The sequence below is a fragment of the Clarias gariepinus genome, chromosome 20, assembly GCF_024256425.1.
Source record: "Clarias gariepinus isolate MV-2021 ecotype Netherlands chromosome 20, CGAR_prim_01v2, whole genome shotgun sequence".
Lineage (NCBI taxonomy): Eukaryota > Metazoa > Chordata > Actinopteri > Siluriformes > Clariidae > Clarias > Clarias gariepinus.
The window spans coordinates 21,999,323-22,016,102 of NC_071119.1; the positions used below are offsets into that span (position 1 = coordinate 21,999,323).

The 16,780-nt window shown below is 40.2% G+C and overlaps 2 protein-coding genes across 2 annotated transcripts; one reads left to right on the forward strand and one right to left on the reverse strand.

Annotated features, from left to right (window-relative positions):
• Positions 1 to 2,331: 2,331 nt before the first annotated feature.
• LOC128508736 (N-acyl-aromatic-L-amino acid amidohydrolase (carboxylate-forming) B-like) lies at positions 2,332 to 8,874 on the forward strand. The gene is made up of 7 exons (XM_053480196.1): positions 2,332 to 2,581; positions 4,497 to 4,729; positions 4,841 to 5,036; positions 5,864 to 5,957; positions 7,844 to 7,951; positions 8,121 to 8,233; positions 8,332 to 8,874. The coding sequence occupies exons 1-7, from the start codon at positions 2,546 to 2,548 to the stop codon at positions 8,530 to 8,532; spliced, it is 981 nt and encodes a 326-aa protein (XP_053336171.1). The 5' UTR covers positions 2,332 to 2,545; the 3' UTR covers positions 8,533 to 8,874.
• Positions 8,875 to 9,887: 1,013 nt separating this feature from the next.
• cldnd1a (claudin domain containing 1a) lies at positions 9,888 to 15,580 on the reverse strand. Its single transcript, XM_053479413.1, has 4 exons — positions 14,924 to 15,580; positions 14,231 to 14,338; positions 13,945 to 14,082; positions 9,888 to 13,557 (listed from the first exon to the last, which is right to left on the reverse strand). The coding sequence occupies exons 1-4, from the start codon at positions 15,216 to 15,218 to the stop codon at positions 13,337 to 13,339; spliced, it is 762 nt and encodes a 253-aa protein (XP_053335388.1). The 5' UTR covers positions 15,219 to 15,580; the 3' UTR covers positions 9,888 to 13,336.
• Positions 15,581 to 16,780: the final 1,200 nt, after the last annotated feature.

Consider the following 16,780-nt stretch of genomic DNA (forward strand, 5'->3'; position numbering starts at 1 on the left):
CACCTTTATTTAAACACGGCTTCTCGACTCGATTAACAATGTCTGAGTAACATAACGTCTATACTGCCATCTACTGGACAGAGCCGGAGTCGCGCATATTATAGTCCTCTATTTCTCTTCAACCCAGAACTTTATATGGTGAAGGAAAATGACGTCATTGCTTTTTACTACCCAATCCCTGATTTTGCATTTGAATGCTCTGGACATTTTGAGTCAAATATTGTTTTGCAAAACTTAGCATTACTAAAATGTAAGGACAAAAAAAAAAACATTTAATGAGAGAAATTGGGTGGTAAAAGGCAATGACGTAATTTTTCTTCACATGATAACGTCTTCCTGGTTATTTTGGTTAAAAATAACCAAAATAACTTATCTGACCTCATTAAAAACATATTTACTGGTTGCAAAACTTAATTTATTGTACAGTATGAAAATATATGCCAAATTTAAGCTGAAATTTTGGCTTCATGGTGTGTGAACTTGTTGCCTTGCCTGGGTTCGATTCCCACCTATGTGTCCCTGTGCTTGTTTGCTTTAAGGACCTTAATTTGTGCACAGTGTGCAGTCATGTTGGAACAGGAACCGGCCGTCCCCAAAGTTTTCCACAAAGTTGGAAAGCATTAAGATTTCCTAAGAACTTGACAAGCCTGCACCTCAACCCAATAGAACACGTTTGTGATGAATTGGAGTGGAGACTGTGAGCCTGACCTTCTCGTGTCTGACCTCACACACCCGCTTCTGGAAGAATGGTCTGAACACACTCCTGAACCTCGTGGAAAGCCTTCCCAGAAGAGTTAAAGCTCTTATAGCTGCAACCGGGGGCGGGGCCAATGTCATATTAATAAACCCTAGGAATAAAAAATTGGATGTTACTCAAGTTCCAAGTGCTAATACTTTTGGCAATATAGTGTATGTTACTAACTAACATTTTTGAGGAATGTTACTTTTCAAAGTAACTAATTACATCAGTTACATTACAGCATTACTTTCTGATAAAAGTAACTAGTTAGAGTACTTTATCAGGGGCGAGGCTTATAGGATAACTTTCACACACACACACACACACACACACACACACACACACACACACACACACTAACGGAATCACTGCTGTCTGGTTCACGAATTACATAAATTGTTTGAATAATGGATTACATTTTTGAAAATATAACCAAATAATATTTCCACGTTTGCCGCCAATATAAGGAGTTCCTGGGAGGCCAGTTTTTCAGACGTGAAGCTCCGGCGTACTGAGAAAATGTTCCTAATCCGACTCCTTTATCGCTTCAGCTCAGAGACACAAGGTGTTTTTTTTCCCTCTTGTACTAACACATCTAATTTAACTTATTAGCACGGTAAGAGATTCTTTACAAGGTTCTAACGAGTGGGATCCAAGCACAAGGATGAGTGCCTTAGTTTCTGTTATTCTGCACTTTCAAAAGTCCCGGTTTGACCTGAACGCCTCTAGTGCTTTTCCGAAACTGAAATTCCTTCATGTGACTTGTTCAACCTCGCTGTGTTCCGGTTGAGGACGTGAGCCGATTGTCCTGTCACATCCCGGTGAGGTTGGATGATGGACAAAGATTACTGAGCAGCGAAAAAAAAAGAAAGAAAGTAATCTCTTTGGCCGTGTTGTCGCTGCAGGAAGAGAGAAGGGGGCTGATGGCGATCTGAGCCCTGAAATAGTGAAATAGGAGCTAGGATAGTGAAATTAGGATTTTGAACAATGAACAAGTGCGTAATAAACTTTAGCACTTCATTAGTGCCATGAGTTATACGAAGTATTTCAGCACTTGTGTCTGGAGAAGTTATAGCTTTTCATTCCCTTTTAGAAATCTCTTTAGACGTTTATGGCCATGCGCCTGCCTCAGATTCATGTTCTGCCGGAGCACCGCTTCCTAATCGGACTCCTTTATCGCTTCAGCTCAGAGGCTCGAGGTGGGTCCACCCCCCCAAGCTCTAATTCAACTTATCAGCACGGTAACAGATTCTTTACGAGGTTCTAACGAGTGTGTTAGAGCAGGGAAACACGCTGAAATGTGCAGGGCAGCAAAGAAGATTGGCCTGCAGCGTAAATCTGCAGAGAGAGAGAAAGAGAGAGAGAGAGAGAGAGAGAGGTAGTGGGGTGAACGGTGCACTGCAGAGCACACACCCAAACTCACTATAAATTCAGAGGAGCAGCATGAATGTGTGTGTGTGTGTGTATGTGTGTGTGTGTGTGTGCGAGTGAAGAGGCTGAATGTGACTGCTGAGTCAGTTAAACTCTAGTACCGAGGCGAGAATGGTCAGAGAGCGATGCAGCAGCCAGAAGAAACTGGACAGCTGAAAAACTTCTCTCTCTCTCTCTCAGGATGGACAGAACAGAACCGGGCTCACCATGACGACTCCGGACCAGGATCAGGATCTGGATCAGGGTCAGGATCAAGTTAGCTAGCCTCAGTTAGAGCTCCAAGTCCAAAGCCAAACCTGGTGTCCTGAACTCGGGGGATCAGGACCGTGTGTGTGTGTGTGTGAGTGTGTGAGTGAGAGTGTGTGAGTCTGAGCGATGGAGAGAGGACACCACTCCCATCTGAGAAGTAAGGTAAGAGCTCTACAACTACAACAGACCCTGACTGCAAACTTATTACCACGTGGAGGTGCGGCTCGGTGACAATGTCTCTGTATATAATAGGATGGTTTAGTGTAAGGTTACAACTTAAATATGTAATGTAGTTTGCAAAATCATATGCTTGTGTATTATTATTATTATTATTGTTGTTGTTGTTGTTGTTGTGAGAGCAAGAACTCTACCTTTATTTCTCTTCTTTTGTGTCTCTTCTTCATGTCTTCATCGAACACCAACACTAATACACACCAATAGGAAATACACTATTACTACTACAACAAGAGGCGTTCAAATCAAACCGGGACTTTCAATTAATCGGAATAAGAGAACACAGTTCCGGATTGTACGTGAAGAACATGCAAACCTGCCGCCAGAACACAGTTCTGAGAGTAAAACCTCCAGTTAGGTCTCTATATAATCCCCTGCTACACTAATGCACGTATCCCAGTGTTTCACTAGTGCTTGGACACCATCAGGGGTCAAAAATTGTACTCAAGTAAGAGTAGCTGTACTTCAAAAACATATTACTCAAATAGAAGTAAAAAAGTATTCAGTGAAAAGATACGCAAGTACTGAGCAACTGTACTTATAATGTTCGATTTATTTATTTATTTTATTTAGAAATTATGTAAGCAGCCAGACGAAATGATGAAATAATGTACAAATTCTGACATTTCCAAATAATAAAATGAAATAAATACATTAAATAAAATAAATAAATGAAATCAATATCTTTACAAAATAGCAAATTAAGGATCACAAATTTTCTAATCTCACAATATAACATTTTTCCCAGATGAGGATGGGTTCCCTGTTGAGTCTGGTTCCTCTCAAGGTTTCTCCCGAATGCCATCTCAGGGAGTTTTTCCTTGCCACTGTCGCCGTCACCCTTGACTTACTCAACAGAGACATTTCATTCATCATTCATTCATTCATCTCATTATTATCTAGACACATTTTTTTCACACATATACACTTCCAAAAATTTTCTTTTTTTAAATTTTCTTTTTTATTTTTGTGAAGCTGCTTTGAGACAATGACCATTGTTAAAAGCGCTATATAAATAAAATTGAATAAAGTTTTTGAAACAATAATGTACAATAATGTAAGAAACTGTTTAGAAAGTTTTTAGCCTCTAGCTTATTTGCTAATTATATATGTTAACATAGCAACATAAAATAAAACCGCTATTCTAACCGCGACATGTTTCACTATCTACCACGTCATAAAGATATGACTACATGTGGTTATTGTTACATCTGATTGATAAAACACAGTCACGTAATACTGTAGGCTGCATTTCTCTGGGAAAAATAAAGAATATCTGAAGTGTAGAATAAATGGTTAGTCGAGCGTAGCCGAATGTAGCGGAGTAAGAGTAGCGTTTCTTTTTGGCAAATCTACTCAAGTAAAAGTAAAAAGTATGGTGCGGTAAAGTAAAACTACAAATTTTTTCTCAAAAAGTTACTCAAGCAAATGTAACTAATGTTACTAAATGTTACTACCCACCTCTGGATACCATCAAAGTAGAAAGTTTTTCTACTGCCTACCTGATTCACACCGGCCTCCCAGGAACTCCCGGACATGTGGAAATGGTTTGGAGCGAGGTCAGGACTGTACTGTTGGTGAATGATTGTGTGTACGGACTGTTTAACAGCCATGAGAAAGTCCCAGTTTGACTTGAACGCCCCTCATAATAATAATAATAATAATAGTAATAATAATTTAATTTGGACTACTAAGCAGCCAGGAGAAAATATTGCTGAATGTTTAATGTGATCTGTCGTTTGATATGACGGAAACGTAATAATTCATGAATTACATAATGCATAACCTTAATTAATGAATATTTAATAAACGTAAAGGCCTTTCTTGTGGTCATGTGATGCAGCCAGATGTAGTGACCGTCCCGGCTGTGTACCGAGTGGCCCTGTGTGGAGGTACCCATGGCAACGAGCTGGCAGGGGTTTACCTACTGCGTCAGAACATGAGGAGGAAGCGGAAGGGTGGCATGGTGGATCCGGTTACTATGGTAACGGTGTTGGCGAACCCACGTGCCGTGCAACGGTGTGTACGTTACACGGAGATGGACCTCAACCGCTGTTTTACCCACACTACACTGAGGTCAGACACACACACACACACCTACACACACACACACACACACACACACACCTTTTCCTGACAATCTGTAAACGTTTCTTGCCTACATTCTAATCACGTCCCCTTTCTCAGTGCCCCTATCTCTGACGTCACCCCGTACGAGGTTGTTCGCGCCCAGGAGCTGAACGCTTTGCTCGGCCCCAAAGGCGGCTCGGCGGCCGTGGATCTGATCTGCGATCTTCACAGTAGCACCGCGAACGTCGGCCTCTGCCTCATCGCCCATTCCGACAGCGACTGGGTCTGCCTGCACATCTGTAAACACCTGCAGGTACGAGTGAAGCACCTGCGCAGACCTCGGACACGTAGGATTTAGGGGTTCGTTCCTAAACTGGATTAACGACACTTAATGCACGCAGCAGTTTTCAGGAAATTCTTTCTGGATTGTAGGTGAAGGAACCTGGAATGAAGGTAAGACCCAGTGTACAGGGTTTTTAAAACCCAAGACTCCTGAAACGGTCCTTGAAACATCTTCAGGATGACTTTAGTATGAGGATTTCAGAAAATTTGTTCTGGGCGATGATATTTTTTAGGAATTTCATGGGTCTTAAGACATCTTCAACAGGTTTCTAGTCAAGATGTCATGTACATTTAAGCATTTGGCAGACGGTCTTATCCAGAGCGACTCACATTTTTATCTCATTACACATCTGAGCAGTTGAGGGTTAAGGGTCTTGCTCAAGGGCCCAACAGTGGCAACTTGGTGGTTGTGGGGTTTAAACCTGGAATCTTCCGAACCTTAGTCCAATACCTTAACCACTAAGCTACCCCTGACCCCCTATGTAGGCCAACCGGTGTCTATTAAGGAAATTTGGGTTCAATTGTGGAGATGCAGTGATGATTAAACATGAGTTTAAGATGATGGCAGGGGATTTGTTACTTCCTTTAAAAAAAAAAAACACACACACACACACACACACACACACACAAACACACACAATAAATACAAGTTTGTATAAGATGAAATTTAGGATGAGTACCTTAAGTAACTTTACAGGTCCACACCTATAGGACTTTTCAACTTGGTTGAATTTTGGCTTTAGGATAGATATTTCAATGTGTGTGTGTGTGAATGTGTGTGTGTGTGTGTGTTTTCAGAGGGAGTTGGCCACCATTCCAGTGCGTTATGTCCACTATGAGGTTCCTAAGAGCGAAGCTTACACATTGCACTCTGTTGGAAAACACGGCTTCGGTGAGTCTACGAGGCGCGCACACACACACACACACACACACACACACATTCAATATGATATATGATAGAAAAACTCATTATTTTATAAAGGCTCAAAATGTAATGTACAGACAGGCACTGTGGCCTCGCACCTCCAGGGTCGAGGGTTCGAATCCCGTCTTTGTGTTTGTGTGATATAGCGATATATAGAAGAATGAAAAAAAAAAACACATGGTCACACTCTGATGAAGACCATGAAGGTACCACTTTAGGACGCAGCGGGAACTTGGTCACAGAAGACAAAAATGTGAATTTACAGTATCAAGTTCATACTTCTTTACCACATCTCTGTCAGGTTCTCAATGTGTCTCTCACGTTGTCATTCATTTCCTACCACACAAATGATCACATGATCATCAAGTCCATTGAGTTCGAACGCAGTCGAATGATCGTGCCAGCCTCCCACCAGGTGCTTATCACACACCTACTACTCTGTCATTTGCGTTCGGTTGATTGGCTTAAATACTGCAACACTTGCAATGTTTTTTATCATGAAGTGTTGAAGTGGTGTGAGGCATTGGATCCAATATTAATAATAAATCCACTGAACGTGACATATGTAGAATCGCTGATAACGCGGTAAGAACCAGAAGAACATAATATGCGTAACTTGGCATGGACTTCCTCAGGTCATAGCACAAGAAACAAGAGGTCTTAGCTGTCTTCGACCTTCTTGTAGTACGTTAAGAGATGTTAGTTTCATCATTACCTGGTCAATCCCATCGTTCCTTATAAAGTTCTTCCAGCATCATGTCCAAAATCATCATAGTAGCTCCACATCTATGGAGACAACACTACAGTACGTCCTTCCCGGTTCGTACTGCGATCCTGCCAAGTTCTACCTGTTCTTACTGCTTTTACTCAATTTCCAGAGGACGTAGTGGTTCAGTTTGATGGGGATGTAAACGAATTAAAGAGGAAATAGTTCCGAACAGAAAGTCCAGCCAGGTTCTAGTTCACAATATGTCACAATACAGTAACTCCCTCTTTACTCTCTTTACAATCACTCTTTACAGAAAAGCATTTCAGGATGCACAAAAAACCTCCAGTCACTCATCACCTGGTCTTTTGTTTTCCATTGTAACCTTCATGTTCTTGACTAACTTGAGGGGAACCTAGCGTGGTCTTCTGCTATCGTAGCTTCTATATTCTTTGATTTTGAAATGCTTTTCTGCTCTGTACGATTGTAAAGAGTGATGATTTGGCTTATTTGTCAGATGACTTCACCTCGTTTTTGTCAGCTCAATCCTGTCCGGTCAATCCTCTCTCATCAAAAAGAGATCAGCGAGATGAGAACTGCTGTCCGTTCAATAGTATAAACTCTAGACAGCGTTGTGTGGGAAACTCTTAAGAAAGCAGCAGCCTGTCTGGCATCAGCAACTTAATATTCATCAAAATTCCAGGGTTGAGCAAATCTTCTTAGACTCCTAAGCTTTACTGGCTTTGCATCTCTTTCTCTCACTTTGACAGGACTGGCACGGTGTCACCCTTAAGCGAGACTCTTATAAAAATCATCTGCCAAATTAATACATTTATTCGAAGCGGCTCGTGCATTCTGTGGATGAGTGATTCCTCTGCCATTTTCTTTGTTGCCCCCTCCATTTGACTGATCCATGCTGACTCAAGCACTCCTCAGAATTATATACATCTCTTAATTTATGGAGACGCCCTCCGGTGTACGCCACTTCATCCTGATTTTCAGTGAAGCGATTAATTTGAAAAAGGCTTGAAACATTTTTTTTTGCTCTCTGTGCGAAATACCTCTTTAGATGCCTTGCAGAATAAAAATGCCATCTTAACATTTACATTTTTTTTTTTTACTTAAACCTACATTTTCTTCCCTCCAGCGATGGAAGTCGGTCCTCAGCCCCACGGCGTGATCCGAGCCAACGTTTTTACCGCCATGCAGGAAGCTGTTCATCTGACGCTTGAATGGGTTCGTCTTTTCAACTCAGGTACCGAGGAGGCTATACTGTACTACCCAGCATGCTTTTGAAGGTAGAAGAACATCTATAACGTAGTCTGAATGAGCTCTTTGTGTTATTGCTATTGGAGATGTTTCTGGAAGTGCCAGATACTGGAGATAACAGTCAGTGTGCCATAAATTCGTTTTTATCTTCTCAGGAACCCGGTTTGAGAGCGGCTCGGTGGATGTTTATACGATGGTGGACAACATTAAATACCCTCAAGATCCTCACACGCACACCATCACGGCTGCAGTGCATCCGGAACTACAGGTTTCGTCTTTCCCAAAAGATCTCTGGATCTCTCTGATTTTCTCAAACATTTCATAAAGTCTCATTAGGTTGAGTTGAAATTATTCCCCTATTCTCAGGATAGAGATTTCTGCCTCCTGCATCCGGGTGACCCGGTCTTCCTCTCCTTCTCCGGAGAGACTCTGAGGTACAAGGGGAAAGAGGCGCTCTATCCGTTCTTCATCAACGAGTGTGCGTTCTACGAGACGGGCGTCGCTCTGTCTCTAGCGAGAAGAAGGAAGGTGGAGATTCCAGCCATCCAGTGCAGCAACAGAACATGAAAGACAGACCCGATAATGAAAGATACAAAGACTTCTTGAAGGTTGTCATTCATGCCACTACTCATTACCACTCCAATCCCTGAACGTCAAAACCTCCACCACCAAGCTCCGTAACCTTGACCCCTGAACACCAACCCTATCCGTGATACATCATTTGTTTTTATTAGAATGCTAAAGTCTGCACATGTTTATTCAGTCGTGTCAATGATGCGAATGGTTCAACATCTGGAATTTCCCATGAAGACCTGATGAAGAGCCTCATTGATTGGAAAAGCAGCTTCGGTCTCTACCTACTTATGTTGAGGTGGTACTCTAGATTGTTACTTAAAGTGCCCATGAAATAAAAATTGGTGTTTCTGAATATTATTATTTTTTTTTTAGAACTTTGCACATGTCTCTCGGTGTTACTTGTATTACTGTTTGCAAGAATCAATTTGAAAAATTAAGTGGAAACAAAAGAATGTATTTAGTGGCGGCACGATGGCTTAGTACTGTCGCCTTGCACCTTCAGTCCCTGGGTTCCCGCATCAGGTCTACAGTATGTGCATGGACTTTGCATGTTCTCCCCGTGCTTGGTGGGTTTCCTCCTACAGTCCAAAGACTTCCAGTTAGCCTAATTGGCGTTCCCAAATTGCCCTTAGCGTTTGATTATCTCTGTGAATAGTTGTCCAAAATGTGAATAAATACAATGGGCACCACTGGCCTTCACGGTCCCTAGTTGGACTGCAGAGATTCCTAGATGGAAGGATAGACGATGATATTCAAGTACATGCCGGGGTTTTCTCCAGTTAAGTTAAGCATGTCAGCATGTGCTGTTGTGAGTTCAAATCCCAAGCCTTAACCTTAACCATAACCTCGGCTCTATACATCTATGAAGTTCAAACAAATCTATGTTTTAAAAGTTATTTTATTTTATTTAAATAAAGGGTTGCAATTAGTTCACATTACATCATTCAGACCATTACATACAAATACATGTTAAATTTCGTCGAAATGCATCAACTATAGAACAGATCCGAGTAACGGATCCAAAACCTCAAGGGGGAAAGCTTACAAAGGGAACGTCATTGCTTTGCATATTAAACGCCGTACATTCACAATGCTGGATTATCACATGCTCAATAGAAAGAGCTAAGATTCACTCTTATTACTAATTATTATATGATGATTTGGTGGTTCAACAACAACAAAAAAACAAACAAACTGCACATCCATGTACTAATAAATAAATAAATAAATAAATAAATAGGACAAATACCAATATTAATAATAAATACATAATAAATAAGATTTTGTAAAAGTTTTATGCTTTTGTATCATTGGCGTTTTCAACAACAGGTTGATCTAATGAACACTACTACTAATACAAAAAAAACAACATACAAATAAATTACAAGATAGTTGGACACAATAATAATAATAATAACAATAATAATATACAAAGTAAAGAAAGCTGTGCCTGAATATATACCTGATTTTCATAAACCTATAAACATGGTGCTGAGCTTTGTTCTTCCAGCGATGCAGAAATAGTTTGCACCGGTGAGAAAGCAGAACCATTACGCCACCAGACGTGACATTCCACTAGCAAACATTTTCTAGCTACGTCATTTTATTCGACTTGACATTAATGCAATGACATAAATGTAAACTTTCCGAGCAGAGATGCGCCAATTGATAAATTTTTCCACTTTTTTTTTTTTCCTGAACATGCTTGCTTCTGGTCCTGCACCATTGTGCTGTTGGAATTAAAACGGTGTTAGTCAGAATTTCCTCAACCCCTGTTACTGGAAAAAAAAAGCGTTTCCTGTGCTTCTTTATAACGTTGTGCCATTTCTCACTTCACAGTTTATCTGAGGAAACAATTCTTGATCAGGACACAGGCATGCAGGTAAAGCGTGTAACATTAAAGTGCCTTGCTTGAATGGGGATCAGAGGCGTCAACATTTTAAACTAGAAAATCTTAGCAAGCAGAGAGAAGTGGAAAAAATATATTCAATGGACATGATGGATTTATTTTTTTTTTTAAATCATACCAAACTAATATATATATGAATTTTATACCTCTATCTCTTGTATTGTATTGGCATGGCAACGCGTCAAAAATCATAATCTCTATGACTCAACCAAATCTTGGCACCTCACTGCAGCACTTTGCGCTTAACTGTCAGGACGATGATGAAGGACGGAAAAGCTCGGGTCTTGCGAATGTCCACGCAGCACTTTCTGCTCCCACACACTCAGCCAGCCTTTATAGCCCTCTCGCCTGCAGCCGCTTATCTTATAAAGGTGCACTAATTCACTGTAAATCTCTGGAAAGCTATTTTACGCCGTGCTTACAGTAGGCTCCGTCCCAATCGGCATGCTGCTACGCTCAATAGCTTGCCAAAATAGTACACTAGGTGCACATGGTGGACATTACTCACATTCACTCGGTGCAGTGCTTAGGTTAAACGTGTATGGGTTTTTCTCCAATAGTGTTTAGTGTTCTGTTTTGATGTTCTACTGTGTTTAGTTCAGTAGTCTAATGAAACCACATTTTGTTTCTTAGATTATTAATATGATCATACTACAAGCAGTACTATTTAATACTGTAGTATAGCAGTGTGCTAATAAACCATATTATTTATTGCAGTCGTGGTTGTGGTGCATTATCTTGGCCTTAATATTTAATGTGACTGATCGGTAATGTGAGATTCTGTGAGATTGATGGGGAGTATGAGTGTTTGGTTGAGATTTTTGGTGTTAGTTTTTGATGGAGATGTTCTAGAAATGTTGGTGTCCAATGGATAGTGTTCAATGTGTTCAATATAGTGCTCAGGTGTTTAATAAAGGTTATTGTTGGATGGAAAGCGTTTGTTTTTGATGAAAAATGTTGGTGTTTGATGGAAAGTGTTGGTGTTTCATGACAGTTGATAGATTTTTATGGTGTTTAATGGAGAAAATGATGTTTGATGAAGAGGTTTGGTGTTTAAAGAAGAGTGTTGGCATCTGAAAGGAAGTGCTGGTGTTTGATAGAGAGTGTGATGTTTGACTGAGTGTTGGTGTTTGATGGAGGGTGATGGTGTTTAATGGCATTTGGTGAATTTCTTTTTATGTTTGATTAGGTTCATGATTGATGCAAAGTGTTGGTGTTTGATGAAGAGCGTTGGTGTTTGATGGAGTGTTAGTGTTTGATAAAGAATGTTGGTATTTAAAGAAAAGTGTTGGTGTTTGGTAGAGACTGCTGGTGTTTGGTAGAGAGTGTCGGTTTGTGAGATGGCTAATGAAGCTTGACGGTCTTTTATGGATTATTACATTTACATTTGGCAGACGCTCTTATCCAGAGCAACTTACATTTCTTATCTCATTACACAGCTGAGCAGTTGAGGGTTAAGGGCCTTGCGCAAGGGCCCAACAGTGGCAACTTGGTGGTTATTAATGTTTGATGAAGAGTTTTGGTGTTTGATTGAGATTGTTGGTATTTAATGGAGAGTGTTGGTGTTTGATGGAGAGTGTTGGTGTTTGATGGAGCATATTGGTGGTGGATGGACCATGTTGGTGGCTGATAGACCAATGATGGGTTTGACAGAGAGTTTTGGTGTTTGAAGACAAATGTTGGTGTTTGATAAAGAATGCTGATGCAGAGTGTTGGTGTTTGGTGGAGAGTATTGGTAGTTGATAAAAAATCTTGGTGTTTAATGGAAAGTGTTGGTGTTTAATAGAGGATGTTGGTGTTTGATAGAGAATGTTGGTGTTTGATGGAGACTGTTGGTATTTGATGGAGAGTTTTGGTGTTTGATAGAAAGTTTCGGTGTTCGGTAGACAGTGTTAGTGTTTGGTGGAGAGTGCTGACGTTTGATGGAGACTGTTGGTGGTTTATAAAGTGTTGGTGATTGATAGAGAATGTTGATGTTTAATGGAGAGTGTTATTGTTTGATGTAGAGTGTTGGTGTTTGATGGAAAGTGTTGGTGTTTGATGGACAGTGTTGGTGGTTTATAGAGAGTGTTGGTGGCTGATAGTGAGTGTGATGTTTCATACAGAGTGTTGTTGTGATGTTGAGATGCAGTATAGTGGTGTACTAATAAATAGTATGGTGGTGCACCACACTGTTTAGTACAATAGTATAGTAGTAAACTTTGCTTTTATTCTACCTATAGGATGGTGTCGTTTTCTGCCCATACTATTTAGTGCAGCAGTGTGGTGGAGTTCCACCTTACTAGCCATAATATTTTGTATGATAAATAACTGAATGTGTCTGATATAAATTTGATATACTATTGAGCATGAAGGTATTTTATACCTTCTCATACTAATTTAGTATGGATGTGGGATTGCATACTATATTTTTATGGTGTAGTTTTACCCCCATATTTTTATTTAGTATGGCAGTACAGAGGTGGCTAGTCTTTTTTTCATACTATTCCATACCGTAGTAAGTTGTAGTACTATTTTCTGATACTAATTAGTATAATAGTATTATAGTATACATTACGCCATGTTATTTGGTTATGTTGTACAGGAGGATGTTGTCTTGTTCCATGGCTGTATACTACCTCCATACTACTTAGTGCAGTACTTTAACAATTCTGTAATTATGGTTATATGACTCTGTACTTATCTAACCATCGCATGGTAGTATTATGTCCTAGTAGTATAATGTCATACCGTTAAATATATCATATGTTGGTGTAAAAATATTTTTACTATTTCTATGTTAACGTACTAGTGTAGTATGCTAGTATGCAAGACGTGTACGTGTGCGTTTAGTGCATTTCTGTGAGTTGGAACACAGACCTGGCTGTAATTGTATGAAAGGGTGCTCTAGGCCACTCTGTAGGCAGTGAAGCTGTAGTAGCTCTTGTTATGGCTGCGAGCGGCCCACACTAGTAGAGCGGCGGCCATCATGTACAGTGGAGAGGAGATGAGCGCAAGGTAAAGGGACCAACCGAGAGAGCCGTCCACCTGGTCCGGGATGACAGAGACACGGTGTAGCAGGTCCATACCCGCCAGAAAACAACACACGCAGCCCAGAGAACACACACCTGAGGGGAAAAGAGGAAAGTAGAGATAGATAGAAAAGGCTATGAGAGATAGATGCATAAATAGATAGATGCATAAGGCTGCGAAGAGATAGATGCATAAGGCTACGAGTTTATTGCAAGGGGCGTTCAAGTCAAACCGGGACTTATGATGAAACGCTCCTTATCATAGAAATAGTGTATTTACTGGTGTTTGACTTGAGTGTGTTGATGTTTGATGAAGAGTATTGAAGTTTGATGTGGTTGGAGGTTGGTAATTGTTGGAGGTTGCTGGTGTTTGATGGAGAGTGTAGGTGTATGATGTTGAATATCAATATGTCTAATGAGCAAAAATCAATGCTTGACGGGTGGATTCTGGTGTCTCTTCACTAAGGATCAAACATTTCTGACCGGCGAGGAGGTGGAGGAGTCCAACGCCCAGTGTGGGACTGAAACTACGACACAAACACGCACAGAATCCCACCAGTCCTCCCACTAACACCAGTCCCAGAGAGAGCAGAGGCAGGAGAAACTGACACCTCCACAGATCTATAAAACACAAGGGAATATATATGTTTATAAAAACATAGCACATGTGATATATGTTAAATATACTGTAAATCATGATCTTATATATACTGTATAATTGTAAAAAAGTGTATGTGTGTGTGTTTATATGTGTGTTTATCTCACGCACAGGTGCGTATCATGTCCTCTCCGCTGTTGTGGTTGCCCGGCTCTGTGTATTTGGGTGTGAACTGCTGAGATAGTGTGAAGCTCACACACTCTGTGGCCATCTCGGGATCTAAACACACACACACACACACATTCAGTTATTTTAGGGACTGTGGTTTTGTCTGACTAATAATATAATAATGTTAATATTAATAATAATAATAATAATAATAATAAGTGCATTTATATTTTATTATTCTTAGAACTACTACTAATAATAATAATATATTAACTAATAAATTAACTAAAACAATGACGACAACAACGAGAAAATTTTGAACAAAAATAACACTATTATTTTTATTATAGTTAATTATTATTTATTATAGTTATTTATTATATAACTATATATTATATAATAATAATAAGTGCACTCATATTTTATTATTGCTATAACTACAAATAATAATAATAATATATTAACTAATAAATTAACCAAAAACAATGACGACAACAAAAAGAAAATTAAGAACAACAAAAAGAACACTATTATTTTTTAATTATGGTTATTTATTACAGTTATTTATCATATAACTATATATTATATAATAATAATAATAATAATAATAATAACAGCAACAACATTTTATTATTATTCTGACACTAAGCGCGCGCACCCCGGACAACCCCCCCCCCCCTTCCTCCTCCTCCTCACCTGGCTCTCGGTACCAGCGGGTGCGGTCGGCGGGCACGCGCACGCAGCTCCACCACAGGCCGACGGTGCCGTTGAGGCGGAACAGCGCGTCGCTCGCGGTCTTCTCGTCGAAGCCTCCGTCGCCGAGCTCCTGGTGCAGCGCGCGCAGCTCGGTCGCGTTGTGCTCGTGACGCACCTGCGGGCTGGTGTACTGGTACCAGTGGCGCGTGCCCACCGCCACAGACAGGTAGACCGTGGCCAGCGCGCTCAGCACGCACGCGATCACCAGCGCCGTGGCCGAGCGGTTGTCCACCATGACGCCCGGATTCTCTCTGGGCTTTTTATTATTTTTATTGTTGTTGTTAATATTATTAATTTCCTCGAGAGTCCCGTTTTGTTTTTATCCGCAGATCAGATCGAACGAACCCGCCATCTGTTGCGGCGCAGCTTCCATCTGTCACTTCATCTGCAGCGAGTCTGCGCGGGTCCAGTGCGGCCTGAATAAACACGGATTAGTGCAGCAGTTACACACTAACGTTACTGATGATAATCCGACTGCAGGGAAGGAAAGAAAGAAAGAAATCGGTCCTGCTGCTTCGAGATTTTGTAAATATTAATCCGTCAGCTTTCCTTTTCCGGTGAACAGGCAAAAGCAGGGGATGCTGGGTATTATGGTCTTAAAAGGGCTGATGTCTCTTTCTATCTTTTTTGTTTTTTTTTAACTTTTTTATAATAATAATAAATAATTAAATGCACTAATTTTAGATCTAATCAGCAAGTGCATTCAAGTCTTTAGGGGACAAAGGAGATTGATTTGATTTTTAAAAGAGTAATTCTGGATTTTGTGCTGTTTTTATTTCTATTACAGGAAAAAAATTTCATGTCATGCTATAATGAAGGAAGGTTTTTAATACTTATCCTGTTAATCCGATCAGCGTCAGAATGCCCACTCACTCACTCTCTCACTCATCTTCCATATCACTTTATTAGGGCATGCGGCAGGGTATGCACACACACACACTCATTCACACACTTTTGGAATGCCAATTTGCCTAATCTGCATGGATTTAGGACTGGAAGGAAACCTACCAAACATAAGGAGAACGTGCAAACTCCATACACACACAGACATATAGATCTTTTTTTTTTTTTTACTGCACTCATTCCTGGGGAACGCCTGCACTAACACACCTTAGTGCAATATGTAAATCAGGTGCTGAAGGTATTATGATTAGGGTATATGTAATATGAATATTATATCTAACACCGGTCAGCCATAACATTATGACCAGTCAGGTAAAATTGAGTAGGTTCCCGTTTTGCCACCATAACAGTGACATTGTTTCAGCAATTTGAATTAATGAATTTTGGGCACCCATTGCCTACACCTACAGTCTTGTAATGGCTCACCCATCAACAATCACAATTTAACCCTTGTCACAGTAACTGGACTTACAATATCTCGTTATAGTGGCACCTGGAAGTTGATAGGATATATTAGGCAGCAAGGACACATTTTGTCCCCAAAGTTAATGGTTTGCAATGAGAAAAAAAGGGCAAGCGTAAGGATTTGAGCGACTTTAACAAGGCTCATTTAGGTGCATGGGGAGTGAAAACAGGCCCGTGTAATCAGGAAAGGTTAATGCAAACAGCGCAGCACTTCGTTTTTGATGTTAAAAAAAGGACCTGACCAATATTAGGAGGGTCGTCATAATGTCATGGTTAATCTGCTTGTATCATATATTATACAACTTTATTACATGTATATAGCATGACCTCTTAGAATTTTTATTTACTTGTAAATAAGCCATGTATGCACCTCTGGTTACATATAAACTGCAATTCACTGAGTTTGTACATGTACTTTGCATTAATATA

Coding starts and splice junctions, on each gene's coding strand:
- LOC128508736 (XM_053480196.1), top strand. CDS start 2,546: ATGGAGAGAGGACACCACTCCCATCTGAGAAGTAAG. Junction 7,952..8,120: donor GGTTCGTCTTTTCAACTCAG/GTACCGAGGAGG, acceptor TTATCTTCTCAG/GAACCCGGTTTGAGAGCGGC. Junction 8,234..8,331: donor CAGTGCATCCGGAACTACAG/GTTTCGTCTTTC, acceptor CCCTATTCTCAG/GATAGAGATTTCTGCCTCCT.
- cldnd1a (XM_053479413.1), bottom strand. CDS start 15,218: ATGGTGGACAACCGCTCGGCCACGGCGCTGGTGATCGCGTGCGTGCTG. Junction 14,083..14,230: donor AGAGGACATGATACGCACCT/GTGCGTGAGATA, acceptor TGTGTTTTATAG/ATCTGTGGAGGTGTCAGTTT. Junction 13,558..13,944: donor ACTCCTCCACCTCCTCGCCG/GTCAGAAATGTT, acceptor TTTTCCCCTCAG/GTGTGTGTTCTCTGGGCTGC.